Source organism: Oncorhynchus mykiss, chromosome 24 (genome assembly GCF_057628025.1).
Source record: "Oncorhynchus mykiss isolate SJ-2025 chromosome 24, ASM5762802v1, whole genome shotgun sequence".
NCBI lineage: Eukaryota > Metazoa > Chordata > Actinopteri > Salmoniformes > Salmonidae > Oncorhynchus > Oncorhynchus mykiss.
This window is the reverse complement of record NC_143045.1, coordinates 7200689-7213972: the sequence shown is the minus strand read 5'-3', so window position 1 is coordinate 7213972 and position 13284 is coordinate 7200689. Positions and strand designations below refer to the sequence as shown.

Genomic DNA, 13284 nt, shown 5'->3' with positions numbered 1-13284 from the left:
CACACTCAAACCGCATTTAATTCCAAAAGCATTTTATTCAAACGCATACAAACTAGTAGGAAAGCAGTTAATGTCTTTGTACAGCGATCATGTAATAAATAAATAAAATACAAATGTCATGGCAACGCACCTTCTTAGTACATTATAAGGCAGGTAAGTCCAAAAGAATGTTCTGTTTGTAATGATAGCAGTACTAATAGTCTGGTTCAGCCTGGCTAACAGTTTGCAGAGGCCTTTGGCTATGTGATATCTAGCTAACAGAATGCATCATCAATAAGTGCTATTATGTTTTCATCATGAGTGACATTCTTTCATATTGACTGAATATCATGGCTGGAAAATCCCCACGATATAAAAAAAAACCAATGTAGTGTACATACTCTCTTCTGTAAAAAGTACCAAAATATATGAATCTACTAGACTTGGAACTCTATTCAAACTGTATCGCTGAAGAGTTCCAGATTGCCCGACAGCAATGTAAAGGTCATTTCTGATTGAGCTGACATAAGCTAGTATTTAGCGTGAATGCAGTCTCCGCTGACGCAAGAACTTCCGCGATACGGATTGAATAGAGCCCTTGGCTTTTGCCCTAATGAGAAATGAGATCTATCACTTGTATATGTTGTTCTACAGTACGCAGTTATCAGGCTCGTTCCATGACACCATGACTTGTCATTAAACTGTGACCCACCAAAACCCTGAACTTCTGACCCCACAACAATGGGCCACCTGGTTACGGTTTGTGAGGGGCCAATGGGAGGTTAGGTTAGTCATATGTTGGCATCCAGCATCTCCAGGAAGAGTTTGTGCATGGGCACGTGGCCCTCCAGGTGGAGCCGGCAGAAGGTGTCCACGGCACGGTTGGCAGTCTGCCGGAGCAGGGGCAGGGTCATGAGCAGTTTGCCTGCCCGGTGGAGCTCTGCTGTGTGCTGGGCGCTCTCGTACTCCTGCAAAGCCTCATGGAGTCCGTCCTGGAACTGCTGCACTGCCTCCACACTCTCCAGGTTCTCTGCGTCTGAGCGGGGAGAGACAAGGTCAAGGGAGGCCTGTGGGTGTTTGGGTGTGGGTGGAATTGTGCGATAAACCTCCCCTTGTTTCGGCACGACAGCGTGTCCGATCCCATTGTCCACCTCATTTGTTTCGCCATTGAGGGCTAATGGACGGGCCAAGGTTAAGTTGCATGCAGCCGACCCTCATTTTCTCTGAAAGGACTGTAAATGTAAAAACAAAGGCTCTCTCCTCTGATCCTTCTAGCCACCTCAGGCAGTTGTGACTGCCCCGGAGTGTCAGGCTAACGCAGCCAGACTCGCCTAATGGATTTCTGAATTCCTGTGATAATTTGCAGGGCGCTGGGAGGCAGATGGATTTATTGATCAGGGCTGAGGGCAGAAGCAGCCTTCTCACTGCTAGGATATTGATCAGTTTCCACTTGCTGTGGCCTGGGGAATAACAGCGGGAGCCGGAAGGGAGGGGAGGGAGGGGTGAGAGAAGTGGGTGTTGGAGAACAGATTTGGCAGACGTCTAGACCTCCCCACTCTCTGTCATGGTGGTCTGAAGACTGGCAGTTTGTACAGAGGTAATGGAAAAATGATTCATCAACAAATGTTTTGGCGCACACAAGTATGTAGTATAGCATCGGTAATACCGTTAGTCATTATATACAATTATTAATGGTAGTTGTAAAAAAAGAAGTGGAGGGCTGATAGTGACATGGGTCATGCTGAGAGAATCCCATTACTAAAACACGAGACCTGTGAGGGACGTTTGCCAATATGAGGGGTCTAGCCACTCATTCAGTCCCTGACAGCTAGTAGCTTTTCAAGGTATTGACCATCATTTAACAGCCTTGCCCTGCTAGGGGACCTGACCCTGGAGCAAAAGTGTTTTCAAGGACACACCCTGAGGGAAAGTCACTGTGGCTCACACTTAGAGGCTTGAATCAATCTAAAGCATTTCAGAATACAAGATAGACATGTAAAGGGTAATTTCCGATCGAGCCGACATCTGCAGCGTTTACGTAAATACAGTCTCTGCTAACGCGGTAACATTGCCTCTACATTTCAATCACGCTGCAACGCTGAACTTCCACAATACGGATTGAATAGAGCCCTGACTCTCTCCACAGTCCTGAAGGAGTGGCTGTATGTAGGGCTGCCTGAGGACGGTGTCGTAGATTTTGTACCAAGCCAGTGTATTGTAAAGCTGAATTGAACACAATTATTTATTGTAAGCAGTAGCCGGGCAGATTAGATAGTTGTGTATATTTTTGATAGTTCTGTCATTCTTATACTGCTTTCTAAGAGGGATTGTACAAAGGGTACAGCTAGGTCTCTTGAGTTTGCTCTGTCACAGTTACAGGATCCTGAGTGGCGCAGCGGTCTGAGACATTGCAGTGCTAGAGGCGTCACTACAGACCCGGGCTCGATCCCGGGTTGTATCATAACCGGCTGTGATCAGGAGTCCCATAGGGCGGCGCACAATTGGCCCAGCGTCGTCCGGGTTAGGGGAGGGTTTGGCCGGGGTAGGCCGTCATTGTAAATGAGAATTTGTTATTAACTGACTTGCCTAGTTAAATAAAGGTTAAATAAAACAATAAATAAACAGCTGACAACACTGAACTACTGATAACAGATATCCAGTGCAGGCCATGTAGTTAGTACCTGAGTTGGCGAGGGCCATAGCCTTGAGAGTGACCACTTCCTCTCGGCTCAGGTTCATCTGCCTGTACTTGGTGGTCAGCTGTCTCAGGGCGGTGTAGAGGTCAGAGAGTCCGGCCGCTCTGCACTGGGCCTGGCCCAGACGCAGGTTCCCAGCAAACACCAGCTCCTCCCCATAGCCCAGAGACTGAGACACAACTGACAGGACCAGTGTCTCCATCCAACCACTCTGCAGCAGGGCCATCTGGTCCACCAATGAAAGGGCAGAGAAGCCTGGAAGGGCAAATATGGAAATGTAATACTCTATAAGTTCTCACAGTATAAAAAGTGAACTTTGTCCCTTTGTACCAGTGTAAAATGGCATAGTATTTTAATTGTTTTTAAGCAGGGAGTCACGCTTATTTAAGATGACCTACAAGAGCAACAGGAGTGGGTACCTGGGATATGCTTTGCCCAGCCAATCATGACCAGGAGTTCCCTGTTTAGGAGGTCACAAAGCATCAGCAGGGCTTTAAGGTTGTCATCCTTGGTTGAGTTGTCAGGCGTGGCACACAGGGGGGCTGGCTCTGTCAAGAGGAGCTGGGAGATCACTTTGTATCCTGAAAGAGGTCAAACAGATATATTAGTAAGGCACTCTATTGTACTCCCCGCTTGTGACTGACAAGACTCTTATTGGAGTGTGTGAGCGTTGCACGACAGAGGGTACACACCGTTGGACTTGGCGGGGTGTGTGTCTGGGGCCTTCGTATAAAGAGAGAGGCCAGAGTCCCCCCTTCTCTTGTACTTCTGACGTCCTCCTCTGACTCGGTCCATGCGAACACCTGTGGTGACACAAACATGATGATCAGTGATCATCCTCTTTGCTCATTGATTGAGCCACAATCCCCAAGTCAAGAACAGACTATGGGAGGTGCACAGTACTACATAGAGTCATGGCGCCATTGAACTCTATTCCACATCGGGTAACTGATGCAAGCAGTAGAATCAATTTTAAAAAAGAGATACAAATAAATGTCTAAGTCACCCCAAACCTCTGAACGGTAGTGTATGTGGTAGAAGAGTAGTGGCCTAAGGGAACACACTTAAAGTGTTGTGAAAAGTGTTAGGAAATGTAATGTTGTGTAATATTTAAAATGGTATATTACTGCTTTAATGTTGCAGGACCCTAGGAAGAGTAGCAGCTGCCTTGGCCACAGCTAATGGGGATTGAAAATAGAGGTTGAGTAGTTAAACACTCTAACTCAGGCTGCATGTGTTCTGCAGACCTGCACACTTAAGCATGTCCGTTTATTGAGCCCATTGATCCCACTGAGATGAGTTGCTGAGTTGGTCATCAAGTCTCACCTTCCTTCATCATGCCGGCACGCAGGCACTTCTGGAAGCGGCACGCTTGGCACGACTTCCTACGACGCTTGGTGATCTCACAATCGTTCATCAAAGGGCAGCTGTACTCAATGTTACCTGGAAACAGAGAAAAGCGCAGCTCTGTTTACACCACGCACACTATACTTGAGGTTTACCAGTCAGAAAAGCCAATGTCGCAAAAATGCAATCCAAATGGTGACACTGTATTTTGCAGTATCTCTCTCACAGTGCATTCTCGATGCTTAACTTTTCAGAAAGCCTAAAGGTCAAATTGCCATGCTGTAAAACAAAGTGTGTTTTTAGTGGGGCGTGCCACCATGGCTAACCCTTGCCATCTGGTGGTTTACTGAGTTTCACTGTCTGTGGCACTATGACAGAAGTCCTTTGCCTCTGTGTCCGCTGGCACCCTGAGCTTTCACACAGCAATCAATAAAAGCCCAGACAAAATACAGATATTGATTGGCTTTTTCACACTGAGCCTAACGACCACAACAAGTGTTACAACGTTTGGTCTCACACAAGACAAAAAGGGGATTTAATAGAGTATTGATTCATTTATCCCACACATCTATACCCAGACAAGCGGGTCTGGATCTGGGGGTGATCTAGGGGCCAAGGGCCCTCGATCAATGAGCTCACCCCTAAACCCCCCACCCCCCTGGACAAGAGGCTCTGAGATTAGGGCATCCAAATTACAGCTCCTAGCTTTTAACAAGAGATTGGCACCTCTTCAGAGTGCCATTCATCAAGAAACTAAAATGTGTTGTGTGGTGTTATAGGTGCAATAACACATGTTTAAGCTGCAGTTTCATACTTTGAGATGGGCACTGTTGCTAAAAGAACGCATTATGAAAAGCCACTTTTGATCAATGATAATACAATAAGTATTTTCATTCAACTTCATACTTGAAATTAGACGCATAGTCAAATAATGTTGAGATTCAGTCGTTAACGCATCAAGCGCCACTGGATCAATATCACGCGTCAGTTATTTTGGAACATTTGTAGCAGAGAATAATCCGCTCTGGTTTCAGACTGTAAAAAACAAATATTCAGGATTATATTAAGAAATCAAAACCAACGAATATACAAAATACATTTTTCCCATTTAGAAACATGGCAACAATAAACATATCGTTGTCGCCCCCCCTTAAATTAACTACTAGGCCATAGCTCTCGCGGCCAATCCGTGTAACATTGTAAATGCCGGATCTCTAATTGCAAGACGCATCAAAATCGGCCCAGTGCTGTTTGAGATAGCAGATTGGCCTATCGCGTGTAACGAACGTACGAACGGACCGTGATAGATCCACAGTCCCCTCCCCGATTTCATATTGGGGGACAATAAAGCATTTCTGGGGCCATCAACCAATATGAAGCACATTGAGTCTTCACACGAAAATCAATCCCATAGCTGAGTCTGCGGCTGACAGAACTATTGGAAATCTGTGTATGCCGCAATCAGCCTAATTTGCGCTTCCCCCTCTAATAGATTATTGATTATATTATTAATTAAGATCTAGCCCAGAAGTTCGCCTTGTCCTAAAAGTATCACACGTGCACGCTCGCACACAGTGCACGCAACACACACCATCACAGACTGCTTGATTTGATGTTCTATCAGGTTTTTGCAGAAACCTATACACTTTTTGTTTACCTTGAATTGTCCTCTTGAAGAAAGCCTTGCATGCCTCACACGACGCTACTCCGTAGTGATATCCCGATGCAAAGTCGCCACACACTAGGCACAGCCTTTTAGGTCCAGAGCCCAGCGACGATAAGTAGTCACATTTGAGGATGGAGTCAACGTGCGAGGAGAGCGCCAAACTGCGATCCGAGCAAAACTGAGATGCGCTGCTAGAGTCCGGTGCTGCGCTGACACCGCTGCCGCTGCTGCTCGAACTCGGGGATTCCGGGTCCAGCGAGTGACCCGGTGAGAATAAATTGTATCCACTGCTGTCCGAGCTGGGACTGAATGCTGTGGTTCTGTCCAGGGCGAAGGTAGGGCTGGGGGGGTCCGTCTTGATACATATATCATCTAGTAAAGGAGCGTCGTCGGTGTTTGAGGAGTCCAACAGGCTGATGGCACAATTGAAATTATCATGACAACAATATCGTGCCACTGATATAATGCCCTATTATTTATAGAACTGCTACGATAACAGTGTGGCATGCAGACCACAATATAGTCTGCCTATTAGGTGGACCACCTCAAGGACCAACAACTCTATTCATGTTCCCTATGGAGGACACCAAATTTTGCATTTATTCTGCAGACAATTAATAATAACTTTTTTCCCCCCCAACTGAATTAAGCCTTATATCACGCTTAAATTTAAAATAAACACACATCAACAGCACATAATTGGTGGCAATCAGATTAACGACCAATAAAATGTATCTATGATCACATTCAATTGTTCATTGCTTTCATACCAAATATGAATGTAATTAAAAAAAAAAAAAAAATTAATAAAAAAAAAATAATCTCAATAATTCTTACTGGTTGTGCTGGCTGCGGAAGTGGACGTTTTCACTCAGGCAAAAATCCTTTAGATCCATATCCAGGAAGAACGTGTCAAGGAGATGAAATGAGAACTATAGTTGTCAATGCAGTAGTAGTATTCTAGTATTCTGGTTTGGGAGCTAAAGGTAGAGAAATGGTGACAGAGCGAGGACACTGAGACAAGGGCCACAGTTATAGTTGCAGGTTTATTTAGCTGAAGACTTGTGTCATTGCAAAGGGGCGGGGCCTGGAGGACAAATCCTGACAAGCACTAAACGTTTGTTGATGGTTTCATTCTCTTCTCACTTCCATTGTGTTGAGCATACAACATACATATGTACATATTTACATACTACACAGAAGGAAACATGTATACATGATACACTAGTCAAAGTATGAATAAGATTTGTTAAAGAGGATTTTCACTGGTACCTCTTATTGACAAAGTGTTATCAAAGTGAAGTGAAAACATGAAACGTTTATTGCTTATGATGGAACACCATGCACTATGTCCGTCATTAAATGCATTTTGCTATTCTTGTTTTCCAGACTCCGCCCTCCCTCACCTCTGTAATTGTTGGACCAGGATTTCCCTCTTCTACTGTTTGGTGTAAACAGAGAAAGCACTCAGAACAGACTCACGGACACGGCATCCTCTTTGCTTTCAGGTATTCGTTGTTCCTCATAACAATGTCTCACTTTTAAAAGCTATAAATTGCATACTGGTGACAGCACTATTCCAGTTCCTGAACCAAAATGCATCACTTATTACTGAAGCATTTGAATTAAAGATTGTCCAGTCTCGCATAGTCCTTTCTCTTTGAAGTGTGTTTTCATGGTTACTCTTTGAAAGTCAGGTAAGGTGAGCTTGGAGCTTGAGAGAAAGTGAGAGGCAGGGGGGGGGGATTAGAACAGGCCGGAAAACCAAGGGATAGAATTAGACTAGAGAAAGGGAGGGGAGGGAGGTAGTGGAAAGAGAGAGGGGACTTTTACTTGGAACTGGTCAGTAGGTCAGGTACATGTGTACAGGACAGGGCTTACATCTGGTGAAAGGGGAGGCGGTGATGAGGTAGGAGGGCCAGGGCGTCTGGAGGGTGAGGATTATGAGCCATCCGATGCCAGTGCGTTGGCAGGGGTGCTAAGGCAGCACTTTTGGACAACCCTGATGTGTGAAAGCCCTGTGAGGAGAGAGAACATCCAAATCCAGCCATCAGACACCTTAGCCAAGTTTATACCTGGTGCTAACATGGGTCCTTTGTTCTGATCTTGTCTGCATTCTGATTGTGCGCACATTTCCAGAAATGTGTCTCCACACACGGCATTCAAATGTGTCGGTTATCCATCTACTGTGTTTGCATTGTGACCACATTTCCTGGTCCCTTCTTTTATGCAAATTATTTCACAGCTATTCTTTCAAAATAATATGTATTTATTTTTTGTAAGACACATTGATATAATCATTCACTGGTGCCACCTGTGAATGATTTTAGAGGGCGGAATGATGACGATTTAAACGGTTTCTCTGTCCAGATCTGTCTACACGTGTAAGGTATCCACACACAAGGCGTGTCTGACTTCCTCTGGAGGAGGGCAGGATGATCTGATCACAATCTTTTGATGTCTGCACCTGTCCAAAAATATCGGCACAATCCGAATGCGGACAAGATCAGGACAAAAGACGGAAGTTAGAATCAGGTATAAACGCTGTTCTAGATACCTGCTTCACTTGAGTTACTGGTATTAGCTGGATCCCAATAAGTTTCAAAATAGATTATCCAACAAAAATGAATCAATCCATTTGGCATATTATACAGTGCAATTGGAAAGTATTCCAACCCCTTGACTTTTTCCACATTTTGTTATGTTACAGCCTTGTTCTAAAATGGATTCAATCGTTTTTTCCCCCTCATCAATCTACACACAATAACACATAATGACAAAGCAAAAAACGTTTTTAGAAATGTTTGCAAATGTATTAAAAATTAAAACAGAAATATCACATTTACATAAGTATTCAGACACTTTACTCAGTACTTTGTTGAAGCACCTTTGGCAGCAATTATAGCCTATCGCTGCACAGCTATTTTCAGGGTTCAAGTCCGAGCTCTGGCTGGGCCACTCAATGGCATTCAGAGACTTCACCTCCTTGACCAAGGCCCTTCTCCCCCGATTGCTCAGTTTGGCCAGGCGGCCAGCTCTAGGAAGAGTGTTGGTGGTTCCAAACTTCTTCCATTTAAGAATGATGGAGGTCACTGTGTTCTTGGGGACATTTAATGCTGCAGAATTTATTTGGTACCCTTCCCCAGATCTATGCCTAGACACAATCCTGTCTCGGCGCTCTACTGACAATTCCTTTGACCTCATGGCTTGTTTTTTTTCTCTGAACTGCACTGTCAACTGTGGGACCTTAAATAGACAGGTGTGTGTGCCTTAGCAAATCATGTCCAATTAATTGAATTTACCACAGATGGACTCCAATCAAGTTGTCAAGGATGATCAATGGACACAGGATGCACCTGAACTCAATGTCGAGTCTCATAGCAAAGGGCATTTCTGCTTTTTATTTTTAATACATTTACAAAAATGTCTAAAAACCTGTTTACACGTTGTCATTATGGGGTATTGTGTGTAGATTGAGGAGGAAAAGATTTTGTTTAATTAATTTGAGAATAACAAAATGTGGAAAAGGTCAAGGGGTCTGAATACTTTCCCGAATGCTCTGTACAACTAATACATTACGATTCCTTTTTTCCCCCTCTAAATTGTGGATATTCCAAACAAATATGATTTTGGCTAGTTCCCTGAGACATTTCCACATGGTATTCCACCATATGAAAATGATTTGGGATGAAAGGTTCCCACAGTGGACCCCTGATGCCTCTTCTCTATTGTAACACATTCCCCTGCCCTTGTCATCCCCCAGCTGTGAAATGTATTACAGCGCAGCAGCACACTGACCCGGTTCTGACCCGGGTAGGCACCCAGTACAGGGAGATAGGATTACTGTCTAGTCTGACACTACCTGACACTTCTCATTCCTCCTCAGCCCTAATCCAACAACGGCTACATCAGCAAGATATCCCCACACACACACACACACTCAACGCACACACACACTCACACAGATACTCACACTCACACAGAGAGAGAGAGAGAGAGCCTCAGTTGACCCTGTTAACACAACCAGCACCATCAGGGCTAATGGGTGAAATCAAGTGATTATATAGCTCCCTGGGTGTGTACTGAGGCGCGGGTCAGCCTGGGTGCAGTTTTCATGCTCTGTTACAGTGTAGGTCAATGGTACATACAGGACTGAACTCTCTCCCTCTCTGTGATGGAGACAGTGGAGCAGGAGGATACTATTAGCCCATCTTGTCCCTTGTCCTGATCCCATATCATTACATTGTAACAGGCTGAAAGTCCACTTACAAAACTATAATAATACTAATGCCTGTTTTTAAGGTACTCTTACTGTTTGAATGATCATTTAATAAAGGCTCCATAGTCACGACATGTTTTAAGGCTGAGTGATATACACTGAGAATACAAAACATTAAGAACACATGCTCTTTCCATGACAGACTGAACAGGTGAATCCAGTTGAAAGCCATGATCCCTTATTGATGTCACTTGTTAAATCCACTTCAAATCAGTGTAGATGAAGGGGAGGAGACAGGTTAAAGAATTACTTTTAAGCCTTGAGTGAATTGAGACATGGATTGTGTGTGCGTGTCATTTAGAGGGTGAATGGGCAAGGCAAAAAATGCTGGTTTGTGTCAAGAACTGCAGCACTGTTGGGTTTTCCCATGTGTATCAAGAATGGTCCACCTCCCAAAGGACATCCAGCCGACTTGACACAACTGCGGGCATTGGAATCAACACGGGCCAGCATCCCTGTGGAATGCTTTCGACACCTTGTAGAGTCCATGCCCCAACGAATTGAGGCTGAATTGGGGGTGCGGCTCAATATTAGGAAGGTGCTCCTAATGTTTGGTATAATGTAATTGTAGACCCACTCGAGTGGGCTATATTTGTAATAAACAAAGGATAAACAAAGGAACAGCAAATGTAGTTGTTACTGGTTATTGGTGAACACAGTAATAATGAGGCATTACAATTACTCCGAAGCTGCCACTTATCGTATTTGTGTTAACACCGGTCTTCCAGTCATTTGGCCCAGATTCAGGATAGTTCATGAGGAGAGAAAACAGAGAGTGTACAGTCCAACAGAAAAAGCGGATATTTGGCTAGCCCTTGCAATCCGCAAGAGATAATTAAGAATGAAGTGAACCTCTTTAATCAGCTTTGTAGTATGTGGTGGAGAAGGATTGGCCTATAAAAGAGATTAGACATGGGATCTTTATAAACACTCCTGGGAATTAGGGTTAGAGTAGCAGGTAAATGGATTAGAGGCCTGGCCACATAGAGCATGTGTGAGAGAGGTGGAAACTGCTGTTATGATAGTGTAAGATAGGGACAGTGATGATTCTAATCAAAATTTGCCTGGCTACCCACACTCCTTTCTCCAGCCAAACGCTACACCACGCCCACAGACGTTACTTTCTTCTCCGCAATGAGTCTGGTTCTGAATACCTCTGCAACCCTTCACCGAATGCAACCACATCCTGGGCCGTCTGATTGGTCCAGAAACCAATAGGTTGAGCCAAAGCTAGAACACACATGGGTAATGTAGTGGTTGGGAAATTCGTGATTGGTTTTGATACGCTGATTGGTTAGAGATGATCCAATCGCTGATGACTTTGTTTTGTACAACGCCCCTTGTGCCCCTCGTCAACACAAAGTATGTAGCGAACGATAGTGCAGCGGAATAATTTACTTTGAGCCATCAGGCTAAATCAAAATACTGTGTAATATCTACACCACTGGTTTACTCCTAATGTATACTGAACTAGCTTCCAATATGTTACTACTTTATAACAACAACCTTGCAGGCCCAGACGGCATCCCCAGCCGCGCCCTCAGAGCATGCGCAGACCAGCTGGCTGGTGTGTTTATGTAACAGTATAACTTTAGACCGTCCCCTCTCCCATACCCGGGCGCAAACCAGGGACCCTCTGCACACATCAACAACAGTCACCCACGAAGCATCGTTACCCATCGCTCCACAAAAGCCACGGCCCTTGCAGAGAGCAAGGGGAACCCCTACTTCAAGGTCTCAGAGCAAGTGACGTCACCGATTGAAACGCTATTTAGCGCGCACCGCTAACCGTTTCACATCCGTTACATTTACGGACATATTCAATCAATCCTTATCCCAGTCTGCTGTTCCCACATGCTTCAAGAGGGCCACCATTGTCCCTGTTCCCAAGAAAGCTAAGGTAACTGAGCTAAATGACTACAGCCCCGTAGCACTCACTTCCGTCATCATGAAGTGCTTTGAGAGACTAGTCAAGGACCATATCACCTCCACCCTACCTGACACCCTAGACCCACTCCAATTTGCTTACCGCCCAAATAGGTCCACAGACGATGCAATCTCAACCACACTGTGAGAATGCTGTTCATCGATTACAGCTCAGCATTTAACACCATAGTACCCTCCAAACTCGTCATCAAGCTCGAGACCCTGGGTCTCGACCCTGCCCTGTGCAACTGGGTACTGGACTTCCTGACGGGCCGCCCCCAGGTGGTGAGGGTAGGTAACAACATCTCCACCCGCTGATCCTCAACACTGGGGCCCCACAAGGGTGCGTTCTGAGCCCTCTCCTCTACTCCCTGTTCACCCACGACTGCATGGCCATGCACGCCTCCAACTCAATCATCAAGTTTGCGGACGACACTACAGTGGTAGGCTTGATTACCAACAATGACGAGACGGCCTACAGGGAGGAGGTGAGGGCCCTCGGAGTGTGGTGTCAGGAAAATAACCTCACACTCAACGTCAACAAAACAAAGGAGATGATTGTGGACTTCAGAAAACAGCAGAGGGAGCACCCCCCTATCCACATCGATGGGACAATAGTGGAGAGGGTAGTAAGTTTTAAGTTCCTCGGCGTACACATCACGGACAAACTGAATTGGTCCACCCACACAGACAGCGTGGTGATGAAGGCGCAGCAGCGCCTCTTCAACCTCAGGAGGCTGAAGAAATTTGGCTTGTCACCGAGAGACTGAAAAACAGCTTCTATCTCAAGGCCATCAGACTGTTAAACAGCCACCACTAACATTGAGTGGCTGCTGCCAACACACTGACTCAACTCCAGCCACTTTAATAATGGGAATTGATGGAAATTGATGTAAAATATATCACTAGCCACTTTAAACAATGCTACTTAATATAATGTTTACATACCCTACATTACTCATCTCTATATGTATATACTGAACTCTATATCATCTACTGCATCTTTATGTAATACATGTATCACTAGCCACTTTAAACTATGCCACTTTTGTTTACATACCCTACGTTACTCATCTCATATGTATATACTGTACTCGATACCATCTACTGCATCTTGCCTATGCCGTTCTCTACCATCCCTCATTCATATATCTTTATGTACATATTCTTTATCCCTTTACACATGTGTGTATAAGGTAGTAGTTTTGTAATTGTTAGGTTAGATTACTCGCTGGTTATTACTGCATTGTCGGAACTAGAAGCACAAGCATTTCACTACACTCGCATTAACATCTGCTAACCATGTGTATGTGACAAATACATTTGATTTGATTTGAAAAGTATATACGATAAATGTGATTCTGTAACAAAGAATGAGATCCAAAAGTCAC

General features: G+C 44.7%; 1 protein-coding gene across 1 annotated transcript; it reads right to left on the bottom strand.

The window, feature by feature from the left end:
• Positions 1-15: 15 nt before the first annotated feature.
• Positions 16-6730, bottom strand: LOC110503588 (steroid hormone receptor ERR2-like). The gene is made up of 7 exons (XM_021581995.3): positions 6526-6730; positions 5680-6101; positions 4002-4118; positions 3368-3478; positions 3095-3256; positions 2661-2930; positions 16-1015 (listed from the first exon to the last, which is right to left on the bottom strand). Exons 1-7 carry the CDS (start codon positions 6582-6584, stop codon positions 771-773), a joined length of 1386 nt encoding a protein of 461 aa, XP_021437670.1. The 5' UTR covers positions 6585-6730; the 3' UTR covers positions 16-770.
• Positions 6731-13284: the final 6554 nt, after the last annotated feature.

What these genes read in the sequence shown, in the direction of transcription:
- LOC110503588 (XM_021581995.3), bottom strand. Translation starts at nt 6,584, where the DNA reads ATGGATCTAAAGGATTTTTGCCTGAGTGAAAACGTCCACTTCCGCAGC. An exon ending in CTGGGCAAAGCATATCCCAG is followed by an intron (nt 2,931 to 3,094) that starts GTACCCACTCCT and finishes TTGCCCTTCCAG; the next exon opens with GCTTCTCTGCCCTTTCATTG. An exon ending in TATGGCCCTCGCCAACTCAG is followed by an intron (nt 1,016 to 2,660) that starts GTACTAACTACA and finishes CTCCCCGCTCAG; the next exon opens with ACGCAGAGAACCTGGAGAGT.